The 21,771-nt window shown below is 43.1% G+C and overlaps 1 protein-coding gene across 2 annotated transcripts; it reads right to left on the bottom strand.

The window, feature by feature from the left end:
- Positions 1–258: 258 nt before the first annotated feature.
- Positions 259–17,062, bottom strand: METTL22 (methyltransferase like 22). 2 transcript variants are annotated; one of them, XM_032231179.1, is made up of 12 exons: positions 16,977–17,062; positions 14,820–14,877; positions 13,390–13,542; positions 11,556–11,915; positions 9,943–9,983; positions 9,719–9,863; positions 8,142–8,213; positions 6,692–6,745; positions 5,773–5,853; positions 4,522–4,624; positions 2,684–2,852; positions 259–455 (listed from the first exon to the last, which is right to left on the bottom strand). In XM_032231179.1, the coding sequence occupies exons 3-12, from the start codon at positions 13,493–13,495 to the stop codon at positions 390–392; spliced, it is 1,197 nt and encodes a 398-aa protein (XP_032087070.1). In that variant the 5' UTR covers positions 13,496–13,542; positions 14,820–14,877; positions 16,977–17,062; the 3' UTR covers positions 259–389. The 2 variants fall into 2 exon arrangements, with proteins under 2 accessions (XP_032087070.1, XP_032087071.1); XM_032231180.1 differs by lacking the exons at positions 14,820–14,877; positions 16,977–17,062 and adding an exon at positions 13,855–13,900.
- Between the last annotated feature and the right edge of the window lie 4,709 nt (positions 17,063–21,771).

Raw genomic sequence — 21,771 nt, 5'->3', positions numbered from 1 at the left:
TGATTGTTTACATTTCCAACATTTTGAGGATGTGTTGCTCTTCATGTCTTAATGACAAGAGAGACTTTGAGACTAAATCTTCTGGACCAGAAAAATGTCAAGTGATCCCTGATGTTCTGTTGTGCTGTGCTGTGGTCACATCTGGAAGCCTGAACAGCCAACGCCCTCTGAGAATACCTTTTCTGCCGACCTTTTGCACTCCCTTAACAATATAGCAATCCCATCATGGCTGACATCATTTGCAAATCACAACCAACGTATTACTATCATGGACACCGTATGTATTTAATCTGTTTTTGACATGGGCCTGAATTCTATCTGCTTCCTTATTCCGTTTAACAAGGCCTTTAGATCGTAAGATCAGTTGAGAGAAGCCACCGTGTCTTCTTTTAGTCTCTTGGGGGCTGAAGATGGGATCCGTCGAGTATCTTCTGGGCACTAAGCTTCCACAGCTCCTACCAAAGGAAAGAGATTCAACATCCTTTAGGGCTCTCATACAATTCAGGACTGTACCATTGTTTATGAGGATGGGAAAGCAAGAAGAAACTTCCGCCTCCCCCGAAGTTCTACACTATGTTTCATACATTAAAACAGGATCTGGGATCAGCCTGTTTCTTCCTCAACACTTGATGGAGATGCAATTGCAGCCAAACTGCTGTAACCAATCAGTCCCCAACTCCTTACTCAAATCAGATATGGGCTGCAGCACATCACACACCATTCTGTGCAACATGTTCCAGTTTTACAATAGGCCAGCATGGAAACAATTCATAAGGCTTATTCAATGTTTGTCTTTCTTTGTAGAGCTCAGAACTTCAAATACAGGCGTCCAGCAGGGGAACGTTTTGTAACTGTCCTTGCTCAATCCAGATGTTTTTAAGACTGCTTACATTAAACTGGCACAACAGTTCACAAACAGAAGAGTAAAATCTAGTATGTTCTCTTTGTGTGTATTGGAAACAATGGGTCGGGCGAAGATTATACAAGCTGTTTTACCAATGCAGCAAGGCAACGAATACAAAAATAATGTGAATAGCAGAGTTGGAAAGGAATAGAATAGAATAGCGTAACGGAAGGAACCTTGGAGGTCTTCTAGTCCAACCCCCTACTCAAGCAGGAGACCCTATACAAGTGATGGCTATATCAGGCCTGTGGTTATATTCCTTCTTAGGATCTTTGGCCTGCCACACTCTCTCTTATTTCTTTATCCTGTTTCATTAGTGTAGAAATTGGGAGGGGGAATAGAAAGGAGTAGAATTGTGGAATGCATTGTTGTCATTCCTTTCTAGAAGCCCAAGGTCATCTTTTGTCTTTGCGCCTCTGCACCTGACCGGAACCAGCTGGGTGGAGATGCCAGCGTGGCCGAAGAAGATTGGACCATGTGATGGATTTATGGGGGTGGGGATAAGATCATGAACTTTCAACTGGGTGGAATCCCAGGAAGCTTTTAGATTTGGGATTCCAGAGTTTGTTGCCAACATGTCTGTCTTATTAAATTGGAACTTTAAGGATAGCTCTGCCTTGGACTCTGATTTAATTCTGTAAGATATTTGGAACGCTGACAGGCTAACCTTTTTTGGATTGCGTGCCAAAAGCAGGGGAGTAGTGTGTGGGCATGCCATACCCATAGTTATGCACCCAGTGTGCATACAGCGTGTCACACACACACACACACACACACACTGCTTCTGGCGTACTTTTTTCGCCCTCTTCAGGCCCCAGAGGCTTTCTAGGAGCCTGGGGAGGGCAAAAACAGCTCCCATCCCTCCTGGAGGCCCTCTGGAGGGAAAAAAATTAGCCATATGGGCAAACCAGAAGTTCAGGAACAGACTTCTGGTTTGCTCGTAGAGCAGTTTTTTTGCCCTCCGGAGCCTTTAGGGAAGCCTCCTGAAGGTTCTGGAGTGCATAAAACGGCCCTACGAGCAAACCAGAAGTCAGTTCCTGGACTTCCAGTTTGCCTGTAGGGCTGGTTTTTCGCCCTCCGGAGGCTTCAAAGAATATACCCATGATGGCAAACCTGTGGCACGCATGCCAGAGATGGCACGAGGAGCCTTCTCTGCGGGTATGTGAACCATCGCCCAACTCAGCTCCACTGCGCATGCCTCCCACCAGCCAGCCGATTTTCAGGTCTCTGCCACACATGTGGAGACGTGCATGCATGCATGGGAGGGGGGAGTATGGGGTGGTGGAGGTGCGGTGCCCTCCCCACTCCAGCGGTCTGTTTTTGGTCCCAGGAGGCTTCAGGGAGGCCTGCTAGGCCAAAACAGGGCACATGGGGGTCATGAGCATGCTTGCGGGGGGATACATGGGGGTGGGGGGAGAGCACGCACATGTGCAGGGGAAAGGGCGCAATGCATTATGGGTGTGGGCCCGTGCATGTGCCTGATTTCAGCATGCAAGGAGAAAAAGGTTAGCTGTCACTGCCCTACACCATTTCAGGCAAATGATTGTCCCCTCTCTTTTTAAAAACTTCCAGTGTTGGAGCATTCACAACTTCAGAAGGCAAGCCATTATACTGGTTAATTGTTCTCACTGTAAGGAAATTTCTCCCTGGTGCTAGTTTGCTTCTTTCCTTGATTAGTTTCCATCCATTGTTTCTTGTCCTGTGCTTGTTCTATCATCCTGGCTTTCTACCACTTGTATGATTGCACCAGAGAAGTAGTTTGCCAACACTGATACCCACCAGTTGCGGAACTCGCTCGTAAACAATATGCTGCGGAAAAGACAGCTCTACGGGCTGAACGCGGTATCTCATCTCGCCATCGCTGGTTTTCAGCAGCTCTTCCAAAGTACTCCGGAAGTGATTATAGGCTTCGCACACAACGTCCATTTGTCTTAAAGTGAAGTTGAACCTGGGCAAACACATCCCACAAAGCATCTCAGAACAGTTTCAAAGAGATCTTTTTTCTAAATGTGGCTGCATCTTCGCCCCCAAATGACAGCAAAAGGCATCAGAATATAAAATCAACCTGACAGGAGATGCTGGAGTTACAGAGAACAAGCAAATCGCCTGTACTTGTTCTGACCGAGGCATCCCAAGAGCCTGAAGCAAACTCCTCGTCCCCACACAAAGCCCTTTTATTAATTGACTCTGAATTCTGCTCATTTACATCCAGCAAAGTCTTTCAAGGGAGGATTTACAGTCATAGACCTTATCTGGCTTGGAGAGCTGACAGCCCGATATCTGCAAAACTTGACAAGGAGCCTCGGAGAGTCATGAACCAATTAAGCGAACTAATTGTCTCCTGCAAACTCCACTCCCCTTTCTCCCCTCTTTTATTCTGTCTGGGAGGGGCCATTCATTGTCTACCTGTGGCCTTACTCCCAAGTCGACCCTCGTCCTTCAGCTGTTCCCTTCGTCTGGCAACTTTGCACATGTGCACACTGGGAACAGGCTCCAGCTGTTCATCTGCCTCACTGATGTCTGACTCTGAAGGCAGCTGATAACTGGCATACGGCTCTGGCCCCCTCTCTGCCTCCGACACTCATCAAAGCCTTCCCCAGACTCCAGGACAGGCCCATGTTCCTCCCCAACCTCCTCACTGTCCGAATCTGCTGCCAGCTCTGCTGGTGGGCCACAACAGTACTTAGATAACACTGCCAAAGGTGAAGATCCTGCGTTGTTAGTGCCTATTGCTGTTCTGAACTTTTTTCAGGTCAAAACCTCTAGAAAGAGAATGCTTACATGTCCACTTTATTCAGCTTCAAAAGCTGGAACGAGATAAAGTCAAGACAGTGAAGTCAAAGGGAGGGAGGAGAAAAAGGTCAACTCCTTTTGTAGAATTTATAACCTGCTCATAGTATAGACGCCATGCTGGAATACAGACAATTCCCAACTTACAACCATTTGTGAGCATTCAAAGGTACAAAAGGGCCGAAAGAAGTGACTTATGCACTTACAACCATCACAGTCACATGATCAATGTTTTGGGTTTTTGGCAACCAGCATGCATTTACAATAGTTGCAGCATCCTGGGTTCAGGTGATCACGATTTCTGACCTTTCAAGACAGCTTCTGTTAAGCAAAGTCAATGGGTAAATAGAATTCGCTTAATGACGACTCTGATTCACTTAGCAACTGTGGTAAAAAATTGTAACATCGGGTGGGACTCATTTAACAAACGTCTTGTTTGGCAATGGAGATTCTGGTCTTCAGAATCAGAATAGATCCGGAAGGGGCCTTGGAGGTCTTCTCATCCAGCCTCCTGCTCAAGCAAGAGTCCCTATACCATTCCAGACAAGTGGCTGTCTAGTCTCTTCTTAAAACCCCCCCAGGGATGGGAGCCCCCACAAGGTCTGAAGCTTGTTGAGGATTATCTGTAAACTAAAGGCCCTTTCTAAACTGGTCCAGAAATGAAAACGATTTAAAATCATTGCTTGGTATTTTTCTACGTTGATTGTGATTGTGCTGGAAACTCAAAGAAGCAAATGTTGCCTTAGTTGCAAGCTATGTTTTTGCTTGGTTTGTGACAAACAAGACGCCCTATTTACGTTATGGTGCATCTTAAATGCATCACCAACCTCTTTTCCATAGAGAAGTAGACGGTGCAAGAATTCCTCAGGTTGCGAGTGATTCGGGACAGCGTTTTGAAAAAAGCATCTGTTAGGTCATCATCATAAAATACTGCAATATAAAAGATGGAATAGTGAAGGTTTTCAAGGCTACCCAGAAGCATTACCCTCCCATCTTAAAGCTGATTTATGCAATCAATTATTGTTCAGGATACACTGCATTATAATGCAAGCAGTTAACTTCACATTTTAGTAACTAGGACTCCAGATGAATTGCGGTCATTGAGCAGAGAGGATTTTTTGCAACTGCAAGAGACAGGCATGGCAACACACACACACACACACACACACAGATCTGCCACGTAGCTACACATTTAGTTTTTAATTTCACTGAGAGACTTTTATGCAATAATAGGAGGAGGAAGATGCAGTGGATATAAGTTCATTGTCTTGATATCTATGGAGATTCTCAATCGTCCATGTCACCATCATAATCATCTTCTTTTAACGACCCCATAATTCCTTGCAAGGCAGAGTCTGTGCAACTGAATGGAGCTGAGTATTTACTGGCCAGATGCCCTTCCTGTCGCCAATGCGGAGTTATATTCAGCAGATATAATCTCAACGTGCCCAGAGAGAAATATCTGTCTCTACCTAGGATTGAATTCACAGCCTCCTGAATGTAAGATGAGAGCTCTATCTCTAGGCTGCCACACCCCTCTTCTCCCTTTTCCTCCCTTATTTCATTTTTTCTTTTTATTTATTTTATATTATGATAAATTAATAAAACTTTTGGGAGAAAAAAGAAGTTTTCTTTTAAATAATGATTCCAAACACTTCATTAAAAATGTTCTGGGCAAGATCTGTTTAACTTGCACCTGTTTTAATTTTGTATTTTGTATTTTAAACTTCATGTTGTACAGTATGCCTTATCTTAATTGGGATGCTTTTGACATGAATAAACAAATGTTTTTAAAAAAACCAGAGTGTTATCAGAGCTGCACAAATATGCGGTTGTGATTTCATAGCTGTTCCTCCGATAATTTAAATTTCTGAGCCAATTTGAAGCAGAGTGTGAACCTGAGTTTTGTCAAATTGACTGGCAGCCAAGTCTACTGAACTGAAAGATTACTGCACATCCTAACCTGAAGCAACTATCACTTTAAATCACTGAATCAACCTGGTTCTGACATTCCAATCTCGTTAAGGCTGATTAGCATGTTTTTATAGCCTCAATCCATTCCCAAACCTTTTTCGTACCATCAGCAGCCAGTATCACAGTGGTGAGGTCATGCAGTTCAGCAATCTCTTTTTCGGACCAGCTAAAGCAATCCTCAGGATCTACAGCAAAAGTGGGGGGAGGGGGGGAGGTATACAATACTTATTTACTGCATATCCCAAACTGTCTAAAGCAGAGTTGTCAAACTCATGGCCCGCGGGCCGGATTTGGCCCTCAGGGCTAGCCTGGAAACAGTAAAGGACAGCCCGGGGTGTTGTAGTCCGCTAGGGGCCCTCGGAGCTGGCAGCAGAGTCGGACAGTGAGGAGGTTGGGGAGGAACATGGGCCAGTCCTGGAGTCTGGGGAAGGCTTTGATGAGGGCTCTGTGTCGGAGGCAGAGAGGGGGCCAGCGCCATCTGGGAGTTATGTGCTGCCTCCGGAGCCTCACATCAGTGAGGCAGAAGAACAGGGGGAGCCTGTTCTGAAGCTCCATTTGACTCTGTGCTCTGTTTGGCCTTGCAAAACTAATTGGCAATTAGGTCTCTGGCAGCATTTCAAGGGAGATAAAAGTGGGTGCTTATCCGCCTTACCCTGAAAGACTTTGGCAGACGCCTGTTGGACTCTTCGCAAACTGTTTGTGAATCATTATGGGCTGTGAATGAACATAATTCACAGCCGTTTAAATAAAAAAGGGGGTTTGAGGACTCTCTCTCTCTCTCTCTTCTTTACATGAAGATTTAGGTTTGTCTGTGACAACCTCAATTTTGCATCCTGTTCTTCAGGACTTTGACCTCTCAATTAAGCCAAGCAACACTATGGTTTACTCAATGAAGGGCAAAAATGTATTTTGCACATGCTCAGAGGCAAGGCCTTTAGTGTCATCATCTCAGATAAATCCTGAGTTTTAAATGAGAGATTGGAAAGAAACCCTCAAAACCAGCTGTAGAGAAGTTTTACGCACCAGTGCAGAAATCGTCTTGCTGCCAATCCAGCTTTTTAACTCTAATTTCACTTCCTAAAAATCCGCAAAGGAATAAGTGGTCAAGAAAACTATTAGGATACAAACGATACAAAAAATAAACAAGAACGTAGCGGCAATGCTGTTATGATGTGCTTCTTATACAGATGGTCCTCAACTTACAACCGCCATTGTTGCTAAGCTGGTCACATGCTTGGGACTGATTTTACAACCATTTTTACTGTGGCTGTTAAGTGAATCACCACGGTTGTAAATCGAAGCACGTGGCTTTTAAATGAATCTGGTTTTCCCTATAAACTTTGTTTGTTGGAAGCTGGCTGTGAAAGTTGCCAACTGTGATCATGTAGCTGCGGGAGATTGTGTTGTGAATGTGAGTTGTCTGCCAAGAGCCCAAATTGCAATCATGTGACTACCGTATTTCCCCCCAAATAAGACTGGGTTTTATATCAATTTCTGCTCCAAAAGATGCATTAGGGCTTATTTTCAGGGAAATATGGTACTAAATGCATCTTCAGTGAAGGGGGGGGGGAGTCCCAATACGTACGTCACGTAACACTGCTGTGACGACACGAGTTTGACACCCCTGAGTTAGAGGAATGCAGTACATTTTTATTCAATCAAGAGAAGAAAGTGTAGCACACAAATACTCTGTCAGATATCCACTGGGAACCATGAGGACTGAAGGATAGACAGGGGACTAATATATTTTTTGGGTTCAAAATTTGTTCTTCTATAGAGCTTCCAACACCCAGACTAAAATGATAAAACAATATTAGCCACTTATCCAGAAGCAGGCCTCAAGAGCATACACTTTAAAATAGACTGCAAGTACCGTATTTTTGGGACCATAAGACGCACCGGAGTACAAGATGCACCAAGATTTTAAAGAGGTAAATTGAAAAAAAAGTGTTTGCATTCTGCAGGCCTCCGAAATCCTCTGCATGCGTCATTTTTTTGTGAAAAATGGGGCATGGAGAGTTTGAAAGGCCTGCAAAATGCTCCTGGGGGATGCCCCCCCCCCCAACGAGCAAAAAACAGTCCATTTTTTTGCAAAAAACAGGGCATGAATAGGCTTTGAGAGGTGCCCCCAGGAGCACTCTACAAACCTCCCAAAGCCTCTGCACATCCATTTTTGTGAAAGGGGCAAGGTTTCAGGAGGTCAAAAATGCTGTATTCAGTGTATAAGACACACCCAGATTTTCACCCTCTTTTTGGGGGGAGGGGGGGGAAGGTGCGTCTTATACTCCAAAAAACACGGTTAAGTGCATGAGCTACCTACCACTAAATAATACTTCTCAGATTTGATGCTTGTTTTAGTTTGCTGGATGTGAAAACATTGACCAATCTTGAAAGCACATTGTGATATAATCCTATGTAGGTTTGTTCAGCATCAGACCCCTCTCATAGTCAGTGGAAGTGACTCATTTTTTACCTGTTGGCTCAGTGATGTGTTTGTTTAAGGCTACATTTCGTTCACACATGTTCAGCAGGTCTTCACCAACATCTTTAAGAACAAAAAAAGATGAGATATATCAGAATTCCAAAGAGCCAGTTTGGGGAATGCGCTGCCCTAGAAGTCAGGAGACGGTGAAGTTTTAGTCCCACGTTAGGCATGGAAGCCAGCTGGGTGATTTTCGGCCAATCACCCGAAGAACTGTGAATTCTAGTTCCGCCTTAGGCATGAAAGCAGCTGCATGACTTTGGGCCAGTCCCCCCACCCTCCCCTCTCTCTCAGCCCAATCTCACTCACAAGGTTGTTGTTTTGGGTGAAAATAAGAGACAGGATATTATGTATGTTTGCTGGCGGGGGCAATTGGGAATGGGAAAAGGGAAAGTGCCCCCTCCCCTTCCTTTAATTTGTCGTAAGGGTATCCCTCTGCCTGTGATGGTCAGTGATTTCCATGACCCTTTTCATATGTATGTTTGCCATCTTGAGTTGACCAATGTATGTGTCCTTCAATAAATAAGAGGCAGAATAAGTATCTAATAATAATTTCATGCTGAGTTAACCGAAGTAAAAGGATACCAGGTAGTCCTCAGCTTATGACAATTGGGCTGGGACTGCCACAAGCAGTGTGGTCATCTACTAAGTCAGGATTGGTTTTATGACCTTTTTTCCTTGGGGTCATTAGGCATCCAAATAGTGACCCCATGACAGCGCGAATACTGTGACAGTCATAAGTCATTTTTTAAGCACTTCTGTCGCCACTAAACAAATGGTTATAAATTGAGGACTATTGTAGGCATTTTAAAACCATGGGACCCCTTTTTGAAATGTTGTTTTGAATAGAATAGAATATTGGAATGAAGAATAGAATAGGAAAGGATAGGAATAGAGTGCAGAATAGAATAGAATGAAATGGAATAGGAATAGAATAGAATGTATTTAGAGTAAAGTAGAGTAGGAATAAGGAATGAACTGAAATGAAATAGGAATAGAACAGAACAAGAAATTAGGAAAAGGAAAGAATAGAATAGGAATAGAATGGAATAGGAATGGGAAAGAATAGGAATAGGTAGAATAGGAGTGGAATAGGAACAGTACATAATATAATTCTTTATTGGCCAAGTGTGATTAGATATGAAAAGAATTTGTTCCAGTGCATAAGCTCTCAGTGTACATACAACAATAGTGATAGATCATTATCATAGTCATTGTAATATATATATTCATTATAAAACATTAGATACAACACTTAGGGGTAGTCATGGAAACTGAATAAGCAATCAACATAAATTATACTAGGATACTAAGTAAACACTATAAATCGTAAGATACAAGGAACAAAGTTATAGTCGTAAGAAGATAGGTAACAGGAGAGATGAGAATAATGATTGGTAATACTGCCTTTCTAGTTTGACAGTGTTGTGGGAATTAGCTGTTTAGAGAGTGATGGCATGGGGGGAAAAACAGTCCTTGTGTCTAGTTGTTCTGACGGGCAGTGCCCTACAGCATCATTTTGAGGGTGGGAGTATATCCCAAATCACCCGAAGAGTTTTACTAGATACCTGTGCAGTAAATGGTCTTGGCAGCTTTGGCCACGATGATGCTGACAAGCCCGATTCCTCCTCCAAGCTCCAGCACTGTGCAACCCTTGAACAAATCTTGCTTCCCGAGGATGTAATCGGCAAGCAGGAAAGCTCCTCGCCAGACCTTCAAAACCAGAGAGAAAGATCATACGTGGGGCGGACTTAAAAAAAGATGGGAAATGGACAGCGGACATGCTTCCTACCTGCTTCCCAACATCTTCTAAAGGGGTCGCCATGGTGTGCTCTGGAACAGCAAAACAAACGAAGAATCTTTTCCATTAGTCCAAATTCATTATCCCTCCTCCTCCCAATGTATTCTCCTCAAAACTGCTTTTGCAATAAAATGCGGAGCTGGCGGCAGAGTCAGACAGTGAGGAAGCTGGGGAAGAAGAGTCCTGGAGTCTGGGGAAGGCTCTGATGAGGGCTCTGTGTTGGGAGGCAGAGAGGGGCCCAGAGCCGTCTAACACTTATCAGCTGCCTTCGGACTCAGACATCCGTGGGGCAGATGAATAGCTGGAGCCTGTTCCCAGTGTGCGCATGCGCAGAGTTGCCAGACGAAGGGAACAGCTAAAGGACAGGGGTCGACTTGGGAGTATGGCCACAGGTGGACAATGAATGGCCCCTCCCAAAGGGAATAAAAGAGGAGCGAAAGGGGAGTGGAGTTTGCAGGAGACAATTAGTTCGCTTAATTGATTCGTGACTCTCCTTGTTTTGCAGGTATCGGCCTGTCAGCTCTCCAAGCCAGATAAGGTCTGTGACTGTAAATCCTCCCTTGAAAGACTTTCCTGGATGTGAAGGAGCAGAATTCACACTAAATTAATAAAAGGGGTTTGTGTCGGGACCAGGAGTTTGCTTCAGGCTCTTGGGAAGCCTTGGTCAGAACATAAAGCTCAGAAAAGACAAATACAAAAAGGCAGAAATGAAAAATACTTCTCTTCAGATATTGTTAGGAAAATGCATAATTTGCATTCTATCAGAGTAGGAAGAGTGAGAATCAGAAATGGAGAGAATTGAAGTATGACCTGTTCGCCATTATAATAAAAATATAGAGACTGTCTTCTGCCCAAAAGCGAAAAACGAACCTTGGACAGCAGTGTTTCTCAACTGTGCAACTTTTAAGACGCGGGGACTTCAACTTCCAGAATTCCGCAGCCATATTATAAATGTTGTAAATTGGAGAGGTCATGTAACTGTGGGATGTTGCAATCACTGTAAACGCTGGTCAGCTAAAAGGTAAAGGTTCCCCTCGTACATATGTGCTAGTCATTCCCGACTCTAGGGGGTGGTGCTCATCTCCCTTTCAAAGCGGAAGAGCCAGCACTGTCCGAAGAGGTCTCCGTGGTCATGTGGCCGGCATGACTAAATGCCGAAGGCTCACGGAGCGCTGTTCCCTTCCCACCATAGGTGGTACTTATTTTTCTACTTGCATTTTTTACATGTGTTTGAACTACTAGGTTAGCCGAAGCTGGGACAGGGAACGGGAGCTCACTCGGTTACGCGGTGCTAGGGATTCAAACTGATGAATTGCCAACCTTTCTGATCAACAAGCTCAGCATCTTAGCCACTGAGCCACTCTGTCCCATGCAGGTCAGCTATTAGTGTACCAATGGGATTTCATGGCTACCCTCCCTCCGCTGTCAGATTCTTCAGCACCAGTTCTGTCCTCTGTAATTAATTCTTCCCTCACTTCTGCTATGGCAGCCCAGGGATGTGTTTCAGGTTTTAGCCCTGGGAGATCCATTGCAACTTTGCTAAAGCAATTGGCTATAAGTTCAGCACTATTTGCATGAGAATAAAATATGATGGTGTTACTGACCTATTTTAACGATATTGAAACTGTTGCTCTCGTGTTCTTCTTCCAAGACATCTCCATCCTTAGTCAAAATGATGGGGAAGGACTTAGTCCTTGTCTGACCCTCACCTCCTGCAGGAGGGAGGGGAGCTTTTCGGACCACCTGCAGGTCTCCATCTTCATCCAACAAGGCCTCAAACCCTTGACGGGGGTCACCTTTGTTTTCAGGACTGTCTGGGGAATCGTCAGCACCAGCTCTGCCCTCTGCAATGAATTCTTCCTCACTTCTGTGCTGGCAGCCAAGGGATGGTTCTTGGCCTCTCTCTTCTGTCTCAGGGTCACCCTGGATATTGTCCAAAAGGAGCCTGAACTGCGAGAGAAAGACTGAGAGGCAATAATTTCAGTTGATACATTTCCTTGCAAGCAAATGACCTACACATTTAAAGAAACTTACAAGCAGAATTAGACTTTCAGAGGTTCCAAGGACTGTTTTCCCTAGAACTTTGTTGTACAGTTATTTAGCACGCCTCACCCTTCAATTTAACTGGGCATTTCATGTGTTTTTGGAAACTACATGAAACTGAATTCATAATGATGTATGTAGAGGTTTAAAATTCTTGTATTTAATGATTCAGCTTTCTTCACTTCTATCATCTACCGATCCTGTTCTTGCCCTCTTATATTATTCAGCAATAATTCCAAACAACAATACATTCTGAGGATTTCAAACCAGATATAGGGAAATATCTTCTCTCTCTCGGGCTTTGCAGATGTGTTCCATTTCTGTTCCCATCAAGCCCAGTCATGTGCTGTCCTCAGGGGTGGGCTTCAAAAATTTCAGCAATGGGCTCTCTGCCCGGTTTCTGGGTGGGCGTGCCCATGGTGGGCATGCCCTAGTTGGCCTCCTGCACCATGGTGTGTGTGTGTGGGGAGTTTTCACCCTCCTCAGGCTCAGGGGAGCCCTGAACTTACCTCGCATCCAAAACAGGCTGTGTGGAGATTCTTGGGGGGGGGGAGGGGGGAGAGGGGCCAACCAGGGGTGGGATTTGGAGGTTCTCTAAACTGGCCATAACATTAGCTACAGGTTCTCCTGAACCAGCACCCCACCCCTGGCTGCCCTCCTTTCCTTGTACGTAAATGTTCTATCAGCCCCTTCATGGTCCTTTTCTTCCTTGCATGCATTTTGCCAGTCTCTTCCCCCCTCACTCTTCAGTTTCTGTTATCTGATGCATATCCTTCTTTCTCCTTTTTGTCACAGCTAAATTCCTCTTCTTCCTTACTGCATCCTCTCCTAAGCATATGCATTAAACTATAAACCCATGATGGCGAACCTATGGCACAGGTGTCACACGGAGCCATTTGTTAGGGCACGCAAGGCGTTGCCCTGTCAGCTCCAGCGCGCATGCATGCACTGGCCAGCTAACTCCGGCCTTCATTTTTGGCCATTTTTCTCCCTCTGGAGGCTTCAGGGACGCCTCCAGACAGGTGGGAAAGTCTCCTAGAAAGCCTCTGGAGCCTGGGGAGGGCGAAAAACGGGTGCATCTTGCGCCAAAAGCAGGGGGGGAGAAGGGTCGCATGCATGCGCATGGGGTTGTGTGCATAGAATTATGGGTGTGGGCACGCCCGTGCACAATCCCTCCTGCGCTCTTCCCCCTTTTGCCACGCAATGGAAAGCAGGTTAGCCATCACTGCTGCAAGCCATGGCAGAGACCTGTGGCTGGTTAGGTGCACAATTTGAGTAAGCCAAAACCAAACAACGACACAACAGTCCTGGAAGCTCTGTTGAGTTCAGCACTCTTCCTCTCTCTCAATCAACAGCATCCACTCTTGATGGGGATGGAATTAAATGTTATATTACCTGGCTGGCCAACAGAGTTCAACCTCACCATAAAATGCCTTCTGTTTGCAGCGTGGAGATGAATATCAGAGAGTACTGTATCACTTCGAAATATTGTTTCATCCATAGCCTCTCTCACCTTCTCCAACTAAGATGCGCTGAGGACCAGATCATCTATAATTACAAAAAGCAACATCCCAATTGACACAAAGAAGATTGAAATATTTCACATCTGCTTATAAAATGCAACATGGGTGCATCCCATCATCTTGATGCTGCAATGGTTGTTAAATGTGGAAAACAGTCATAATTCATTTTTTTCAGTGCTGTTGTAAATTCGAATGCTCACTAAACAAATGGCTTTAATTCGAGGCAAGTCCATACTTCACACATCTTTAAATTAACCTATTTTGAAGGTGTGGCACTCTTAGCTATACATTTCACAAAAAAATACAGCTTTCAGAGTGCAATCCTCTACTTATTTATCTGGGAGTAGGCTCCAAAGAGTTCAGCGGAACTTGCTTAACAGCAATAAGATTGAATTAATGGTTTAAAAAGAAAGAAAATAAAATGGATTACTTGCTATTTTACGCATGCTATTAATAAAGGGAGAAAAATCAGCAATCTCAGATATGCGGATGATACCACGATCTAAAGAGCCTCTTGATGTGGGTGAAGAAGGAGAGTGCAGAAGTTGGCTTGAAAACTAAAATCATGGTATCCGGCCCTCTCAATTCCTTGCAAATAGATGGGGAAGAAATAGAGATAGTGACAGATTTTACTTTCCTGGGCTCCAAAATCACTGCAGATGGGGACTGCAGCCCAGAAATTAAAAGACGGTTGCTCCTGGGGAGGAAAGCTATGGCAAATCTGAACAGCATACTAAAAAGCAGAGACATCACCCTGCCAACAAAAGTGTGTATAGTCAAGGCTATGGTTTTCCCAGTTGCAACGGATGGCTATGGAAGTTGGACCAGAAGGAAGACTGAGCACCAAAGAACAGAGGCCTTTGAACTCTGGTGCTGCAGGAGGAGTCCCTTGGACTGCAAGGCGATCAAACTAGAGATCAACCCTGACTGATCTTTAGAAGGCCAGATCCTAAAGATGAAACTCAAAGACTTGGCCACCTAATGAGAAGGAAGGACTCCCTGGAGAAGAGCCCCATGCTGGGAATGATGGAGGGCAAAAGAAGAAGGGGATGACAGAGAAGGAGGTGGTTGGATGGAGTCACTGAAACAGTCAGCGTGAGCTTCAATGGACTCCGGGGGATGGTAGAGGACAGGAAGGCCTGGAGGAACATTATCCATGGGGTCGCGATGGCTCGGACACGACTTCACAATTAACAACAAATTTTTTTGAAGGTGTGGCACTTTTGGGTATACATTTCACAAAGAAATACAGCCTTGTGTGCAAAACATGGGAGTTCAGAATGCAATCCTCTACTCATTTACCTGGGAGTAGGCTCCAAAGAGTTCAGCGGAACTTGCTTAACAACAAATAGGATTGAGCCTGCATGGTTAAAAGAGAAAGACAATAAAACGGATTACTTGCTATTTTATGCAGGCTATTAATAAAATTTGTATACGGTATTTCACAGAGAGTCTTACTGTAGAAAAAATAGTACAGTGTATAAAGAAAGCATGTAGTCTCTAGATAAATTAGGTAGGAGCACAGTGCACAAACAAATCCTTTAAAATCATTTTTTAAGTCTGTTGAATTTGTATGGATGAGCACATTTATAAATGGGTAATATTATCCTCACATAATAAACCATGGCTTTTCTCTCCACTGTAAAAAGTCTCCTTTCCCTTGAAAATATATACCCAGGTACGATGGGGAGCTACAGCTAATCTGCTTATGGGCAGAGACACTCTTTTTCACAACGCTAAACCGAAGAGAGCAGATCTTTCTGCTGGTGGTGGTGGAGGGAGGAACAGGATGACGACGGCACAAGGAGGGGAGGAAAGCAAGCAAGCTCACAGAGCTATACAGATGAAAACTTATCAAGGGAAAATCCAGTTCAGAACTAAGGAGAAATTTCCTTTTTTTTTTAATTAAAAAGTTTTTTTAATTAAACACACATTAAAACATTGGACACAGTGTAACCGTCCTGGCAATGTCTTTGCCATACATACTAGAATATAAAGTTAAATATTGTAACCACCATGCTTATTTACAATTGGTCTATTCAGTATTTACAAATATAAGGATATCGTATTTCCATCCATGTTGCTTTGTCCTTGGTCTTATACAGAGAAATTTCCTGATAGTGAGAACAATCAGCCGGTAGAATGGCTTGCCTTCAGATGTTTTGTATGCTCCATCACTGGAGGCTTTTAAGAAGAGACTGGACAGCCATTTGTCTGGAATGGCATAGGTTCTCCTGCTTGAGCAGGGGGTTGGACTAGAAGACCTCCAAGGTCCCTTCCAGCTCAGTTGGAAGTTACTGCTTTGGAGGACAGTTAAACCGATGTCGCTTATGACTTCCAAATTCATCCTTATTTGTGTCTCTTTTAAGAATTATCCAGACTTTGCCATCAATCCTGTTGGGACCTTTTGTCCCTCCTTCCACCTTTCTTTCCCTGTCTTTCCATCTTCCTTCCTTTCAATCCTTCCTCCCACCTTTCTTTTCCCATCTTTCCACTTCCATCTTTCTTTCCGCCTTCCTTTCTTTCAGTTCCTCCTTCCACTTTTCTTTCTTTCTATCTTCTTTCCTTTCAAACCCTCCTCTCGCCTTTCTTTCCCCCTTCCTTCTAGTCCCTCCTTCTGCCTTTCTTTCCCTGTCTTTTTTCATCTCTTACTTTCCGTCCCTCCTCTCACCTTTCTTTCCCTATCTTTCCACCCTTCCTTCCTTCCAATCCCTCCTTCCACTTTTCTTTCCATCTTTTTAACTTTCATTTCCTCTTTCCACTTTTCTTTCCCTCTTTCCACCTTCCTTCCTGTCTTTCTTGCCATTTCTTACTTTCAGCCCCTTCTATTTTTCTTTCCCCGTCTTTCCAGCTTCCACCTTCCTTTCAGTCCCTCCTTTTGCCTGTCTTTCTACCTTTCTTCCCCATTCCTTCCTTTCAGCTTTCTTTCCCTCTTTCCACCTTCCTTTCAGTCCCTCCTCCTGCTTTTCTTTCCCTCTTCCTTCATTTCAGTCCCTCCTTCCACCTCTCTCCCCATCTTTCCATCTTCCACCTTTCTTTCCACCTTCCTACCTTTCAGTTCCTCCCTCCATCTTCCTTTCCCTCTTTCCCCCTTCCTTCCTTCTTCCTTTCCACCTTCCTTCCTTCCATCTTTCTTTCCTTCTTTCCCCTTCCTTTCTTTCACCTTTCTATCCCTCTTTCCTCCTTCCTAACTTTCACCTTTCTTTCCCTCTTTCCTCCTTCCTTCCGTTCAATCTCTCCTTCCACCTTTCTTTTCCCACCTTCCACTTTTCTTTCCACCTTCCTTCCTTCCAGTCCCTCCTCCCAGAGAGAAGGAAGCAGCTGGCACTCTGCATGCGCGCAGAAGAACCCTATCTTCCACTATCCCCGTTCCCCCGTTGCTTCCTGCAGCCCAGCACAGCACTTTTGCGCGCCGAGTCAAACGGCTCGAAAATTCCTTTTCGCTCCGCAGGGACTCACCTGCCGACGCGCCTCAGAGACGCCACCCCCCCCCTCTCCATTATTGTTTCATTCCCCCCTCCCACCAGCTGCTTCCTGTTTCCGACTTCCGGCTTCGGGCCTTCTGTAGCGCTCGGTCACTCGCGCGAACTGGCCAATCATTGACGAGGGTACCTTACTGGGCGGGGCTATAGTTCTCCGTCCTAAAAGGATCGCCCTCCTCCCGCGTTGCAGGGTTGCTATGGCAACCTGCTCCCTAGCCACTAGGGGTAGGTTAGTCCTCCTTTGGAGAGTTCAGGGAACTTAAACTGCTGTGGCCGTTTCCATTCGCTGCAGTTAACAGTCCAGTATATCAGACGTTGTGATCCTCACTGGAGGATTTTTAAGAAGAGACAAGGAAGGCAAGCTGTTCATTCGTCCAGGATATTACAGGGTTTCCTGTTTGAACAGAGGGAGAATGGAATGAAATGGAATGGAATAGAATAGAATTAAGAATGGAACGGAACAGAACAGAAGTAAGAATGGAATGGAATACAATAAGTAGAATAGTAGAAATAGCATAGCATAGAAGTAGCAATGGAACCGAATGGAATATCAGAATGGAATAGGCATAGGAATGGAATGAGAATTAGAATGGGAATTAGAATCGAATGGAATAGAATATAATAGAGAATCAGGAATGGAATGGAAATAGAAGTAGAAGAAATAGAAATAGAATATCAGAATGAAATAGGAATAGAACAGAATACGGAATAAAATAGAATAGAATAGGACATAACTAAGAATGGAACGGAATGGAATATCAATGGAATAGGCATAGGAATGGAATGGAATAGAATAGAATAGAGAATCAGGAATGGACTGGAATGGAAATAGAAGTAGAAGAAATATAAATATAATAAGAATAAAATAGAAACAGAAGAGGGAATAAAATAGAATAGAATAGAACATAACTTGGAATGGAATATCAGAATGGAATAGGCATAGGAATGGAATGGAATAGAATGGGAATTAGAGTGGGAATGTGGAATGGAATAGAATAGAGAATCAGGAATGGACTGGACTGGAATGGAAATAGAAGTAGAAGAAACAGAACTAGAATATCAGAATAAAATAGGAATAGAATAGAATAGGGAATAAAATAGAATAGAACATAACTAAGAATGGAACGGAATGGAACAGAATGTATTTACAGTAAAGTAGAGTAGGAATAATAATAAGAATAGGTTAAGGATAGGATAGGAATAGAGTGTATTTAGAATGGAATGGAATGGAATGAAATAAAATAGGAATAGAAGGAACCTTTGAGCCCAATCCCCTGTTCAAGCAGGAGAACCTATACCATTTCAGATAAGTGACTGTTAGGCTAGAAGACCTTCAAGGTTCCTTACAACTCTGTTACTTTATTGAAATAGTTCACAATACATAATTCCATTGCTAACTAAACTATAACTTACTGAATATGCCCAGCTAGTCTTGTTAGAACAGCAGCGGGAATACACAACACAAATACGCTCTCAACCAACCACATAAGAATTCTTTGCCCTGACCTGCAGAAGGAATCCTGAAAAATAACCAAAAAGTCCCAGGGAATCTTAAAAATTAATGTATTTAATAAGACGCCATGCTGTTTATTAGCTGGTTTCCTCAAATTACACTGTGGCTCAGAAAAGCAGGTGCTGGAGATGTATTAATTTTTGCAAAGTTGCAAAAGTTTTTAAAGAAATTCCCCATATTCTGCAGTAGACTGTATAAACATATTTTGAGGGGTGAAACATGTATTAGATATTGGACAAAAATATTAAAGTTTCATATCTGGGTAATGTTTTATGCCTAGAAGAGGCATCTCTTATGATTTGAAACTGATTTAGTCTGACGGGTGTGTGTAACATGATAACTATCTTCCAATACTTGGATAGCTATCAAAGAAACGAGGGGATTGATGTATTCTCCAAAGTGCCAGAAAGCAGAACAAAAAATAACAGATGGAACATCATGAAAGTGAGATCATATTTAGAAGTAAAGAGATATTTCCTGATAGGGAGAACAATTAATCAATGGAATAGCTTGCCTCCTGGAGTTGTGGGTGCTCCAACACTGGAGGTTTTAAAAAATAGACTGGACAGCCACTTGATTGGGCTGGTGTCCCTTGAGTAGGGGGTTTGACTAGAAGATCTCTGCGGTCCCTTCCAGTCCTATGATTCTATATCAGACCTGGGTATTCTATGGCCTGTGGTCCACATCTCACCCTTTGCCTATCCTTGTCTGGCTTGTGGTGACAGCGGCCCTATTGATTCGGCCCACAACAGTTCCAGTTTTACATGTGGCCTCTTGGAAATTAATTGCCTAGGACAGGCAAAGGGTGACATGTGTTCTATTTTCTATGATAATAAGGCTTATATGTAGTCAGAACAGGAAAACAAGAAAACACAGTCAATTTCTAGCACACTGCAGACAGAATTGTTATCTTCTGTAGAACCAAGAGATTGGATAAAAAGAGGCCTGGGTCTGATCCTGCCTTGTGCTCAGATGTTTTCATCTCTTTTGTAAACCTATCATTCTGATCTTCTCATTTTCCAATATTTTATTAAGCTACCTCTCTATTTCGCCTACCTTCCTGATTGTTCTATGCTTTTTTTTTCTCTATTTGCTTAGAGTGCTAGAATATTGTACTGACAGATTATATTTAATTTTCTTCTTATCTTGAGATAAATTGTACTTGTGCTGGCTGTTTTATTTTTTAAATTGCTTTTATGTAATGTCTTCTTTACATAATCCTTCAATATTGCAAAGCCATTTGATAAAGCATTCAAATTGATTCGGTATTTGAATAAAAACACCCTGATTTTTCTGCAAGATCTTTGATAATTAACTTATTTGTTGCTTGCAATCTTCATTTTTATTATATTCTCCTTTATACTCTGTTGCACAGCATCTAGAACCTCTGGATTCAGCCAGTTTACAGTTAATCCTCAACTTTGGACTCTAAGTGGGTCACCATGTAGTTGGACCCATTTTTATGACCTTCCTTGTGGCAGTTGTTAAGTGAACTCACAGTTTGCTATAGGCCAGATTTATAAACCTGTCATAAATCATGATCATATGAGTGAAAGACACTGCATATGGCCATAAATGAGGGCTGGTTACTGAGCATGCGAAATGCAATAATATGACCAATAAGGGAGGCTGTATTGAAACCTTAAAACTTGGTTGTAAGTCTTAACTTTGAATAGTCTCAAGTGTGAGGACTATCAGTATTAGTTTTATTAATATAGACCACCAACCTCAAAAACATGGAGGTAGGTTACATTTAATCAGTGGTGGGATTAAAATAATTTAACAACCGGTTCTTTGCCCTAATGACCGGCTGGGTAAGTGTGTCTGGGTAGTCATGTGATTGTTTGGGTGTGGCCAACTCGATATCACTCACGTTGAGGGGCACCTAGCCTTGCCCAGCCATGCATCAACCCTTCCCTCCCAGCCACTCCTTGTCACTCCTAGTTACTGGCCCTGCCACCCAGCCAGGTAGCTGGGTGAACGTCCAGGCAGCGCCCAGGCAGCAGAGGCGAGGAGTGGCTGGGAAGGGAAGGGTGAGGTGTGGTGAGGCACGCTATTCAGCCGGTTCGGCAAACTGCATAAAAAGTTAACTACCGGGTCTACCGAATCCCCCCACTGCATTTAATCTTAGATGGGTACTCAACAATGAATACTCTGCTTTTTTCTTTCTGCAAGTTTTTCTTTTCTTTTCTGCATAGTAGAGATATCTTGTTGTGGGGATATTTTTCCATGAGTAGTTCCTTTTTTCTTAAAGTGACTTGTAACACTTGTTACCATCATTATTGCATCAGTGCTTATCTCTTAAAACCCTTGTTCACAGGGCTGCATGGATGAGATTTCAGTTGCGTCGTTGTACATGGCATCCAGTTCTGGGCACCATAATTCAAAAACAGATGTTGAGATATTCTAGAAAGGATGCAGAGAAGAGCAGCAAATATGATAAGGGGGGAGGGTAACCATATGATGAATGGTAGAATGGAATGGAATGGAATGGAATAGAATAGAATTCTTTATTGGCCAAGTGTGATTGGACACACAAGGAATTTGTCTTTGGTGCATATGCTCTCAGTGTACATAAAGAAAAATAAAATAGAATATATTCATCAACAATCATAAGATTAGTGATAGTCATAGGGTACTAATAAGCAATCAAATCCTACTAGGAAACAAATAAAACAATATAAATTGTAAAGATACAAGCAACATGGTTATAGTCATAAGTGGGAAGAGATAGGTATTAGGAAGGATGAGAATAATAATAACAATAATAATAATAATAATAATAATAATAGTAGTAGTAATAATATGGTCTTAGTAAATAATTTGACAGTGTTGTGTGGCTGAGGAAAGTCACACAATGACTGAGGAAACCAGGTATATTTAGTCTAACGAAGAGCATTATTAAAATATTTATGTTTGTTGTAGTTACTGTTATTTTAGATTCTATTGTGAACCACCTAAAGATGTGTAACTGTGGTAGTATAGAAAGTGAATATAAATAAACAGCTGCCAATTTGTCAGGATCCAAAATGGAGTTATGGCTTATTCCATATGGTTTCAAAATGTGTTTATTTATCCTTCCCTTCATTGTGCATTCTGGTTTTCCAGATCTGAAGGACTAAGTCCAACAGAACTTTTTATAGCTAAGCATAGACGTGATATCAGGAACAGTTTCACTCTAAGGTGTTGGGTGGGAAGAATAGCTCATACTTTACACAATGAGAAAGTGTGGGAAACTGGTTGCCCAGAAACTAAATCT

The sequence above is a fragment of the Thamnophis elegans genome, chromosome 14 (assembly GCF_009769535.1).
Source record: "Thamnophis elegans isolate rThaEle1 chromosome 14, rThaEle1.pri, whole genome shotgun sequence".
NCBI lineage: Eukaryota > Metazoa > Chordata > Lepidosauria > Squamata > Colubridae > Thamnophis > Thamnophis elegans.
The sequence above is the reverse complement of the archived record's forward strand: the minus strand, read 5'-3'. Positions and strand labels throughout refer to the sequence as shown.

Bases quoted from the DNA above. Each gene is read 5' to 3' on its own strand.
- METTL22 (XM_032231179.1), bottom strand. From the start codon at position 13,495: ATGGATGAAACAATATTTCGAAGTGATACAGTACTCTCTGATATTCAT. The intron at 9,984-11,555 runs GTCAGTAACACC...TTGCTGTTCCAG, and splicing joins TTTCAATATCGTTAAAATAG to AGCACACCATGGCGACCCCT. The intron at 8,214-9,718 runs GTATCTAGTAAA...TTGTTCTTAAAG, and splicing joins CAAGACCATTTACTGCACAG to ATGTTGGTGAAGACCTGCTG.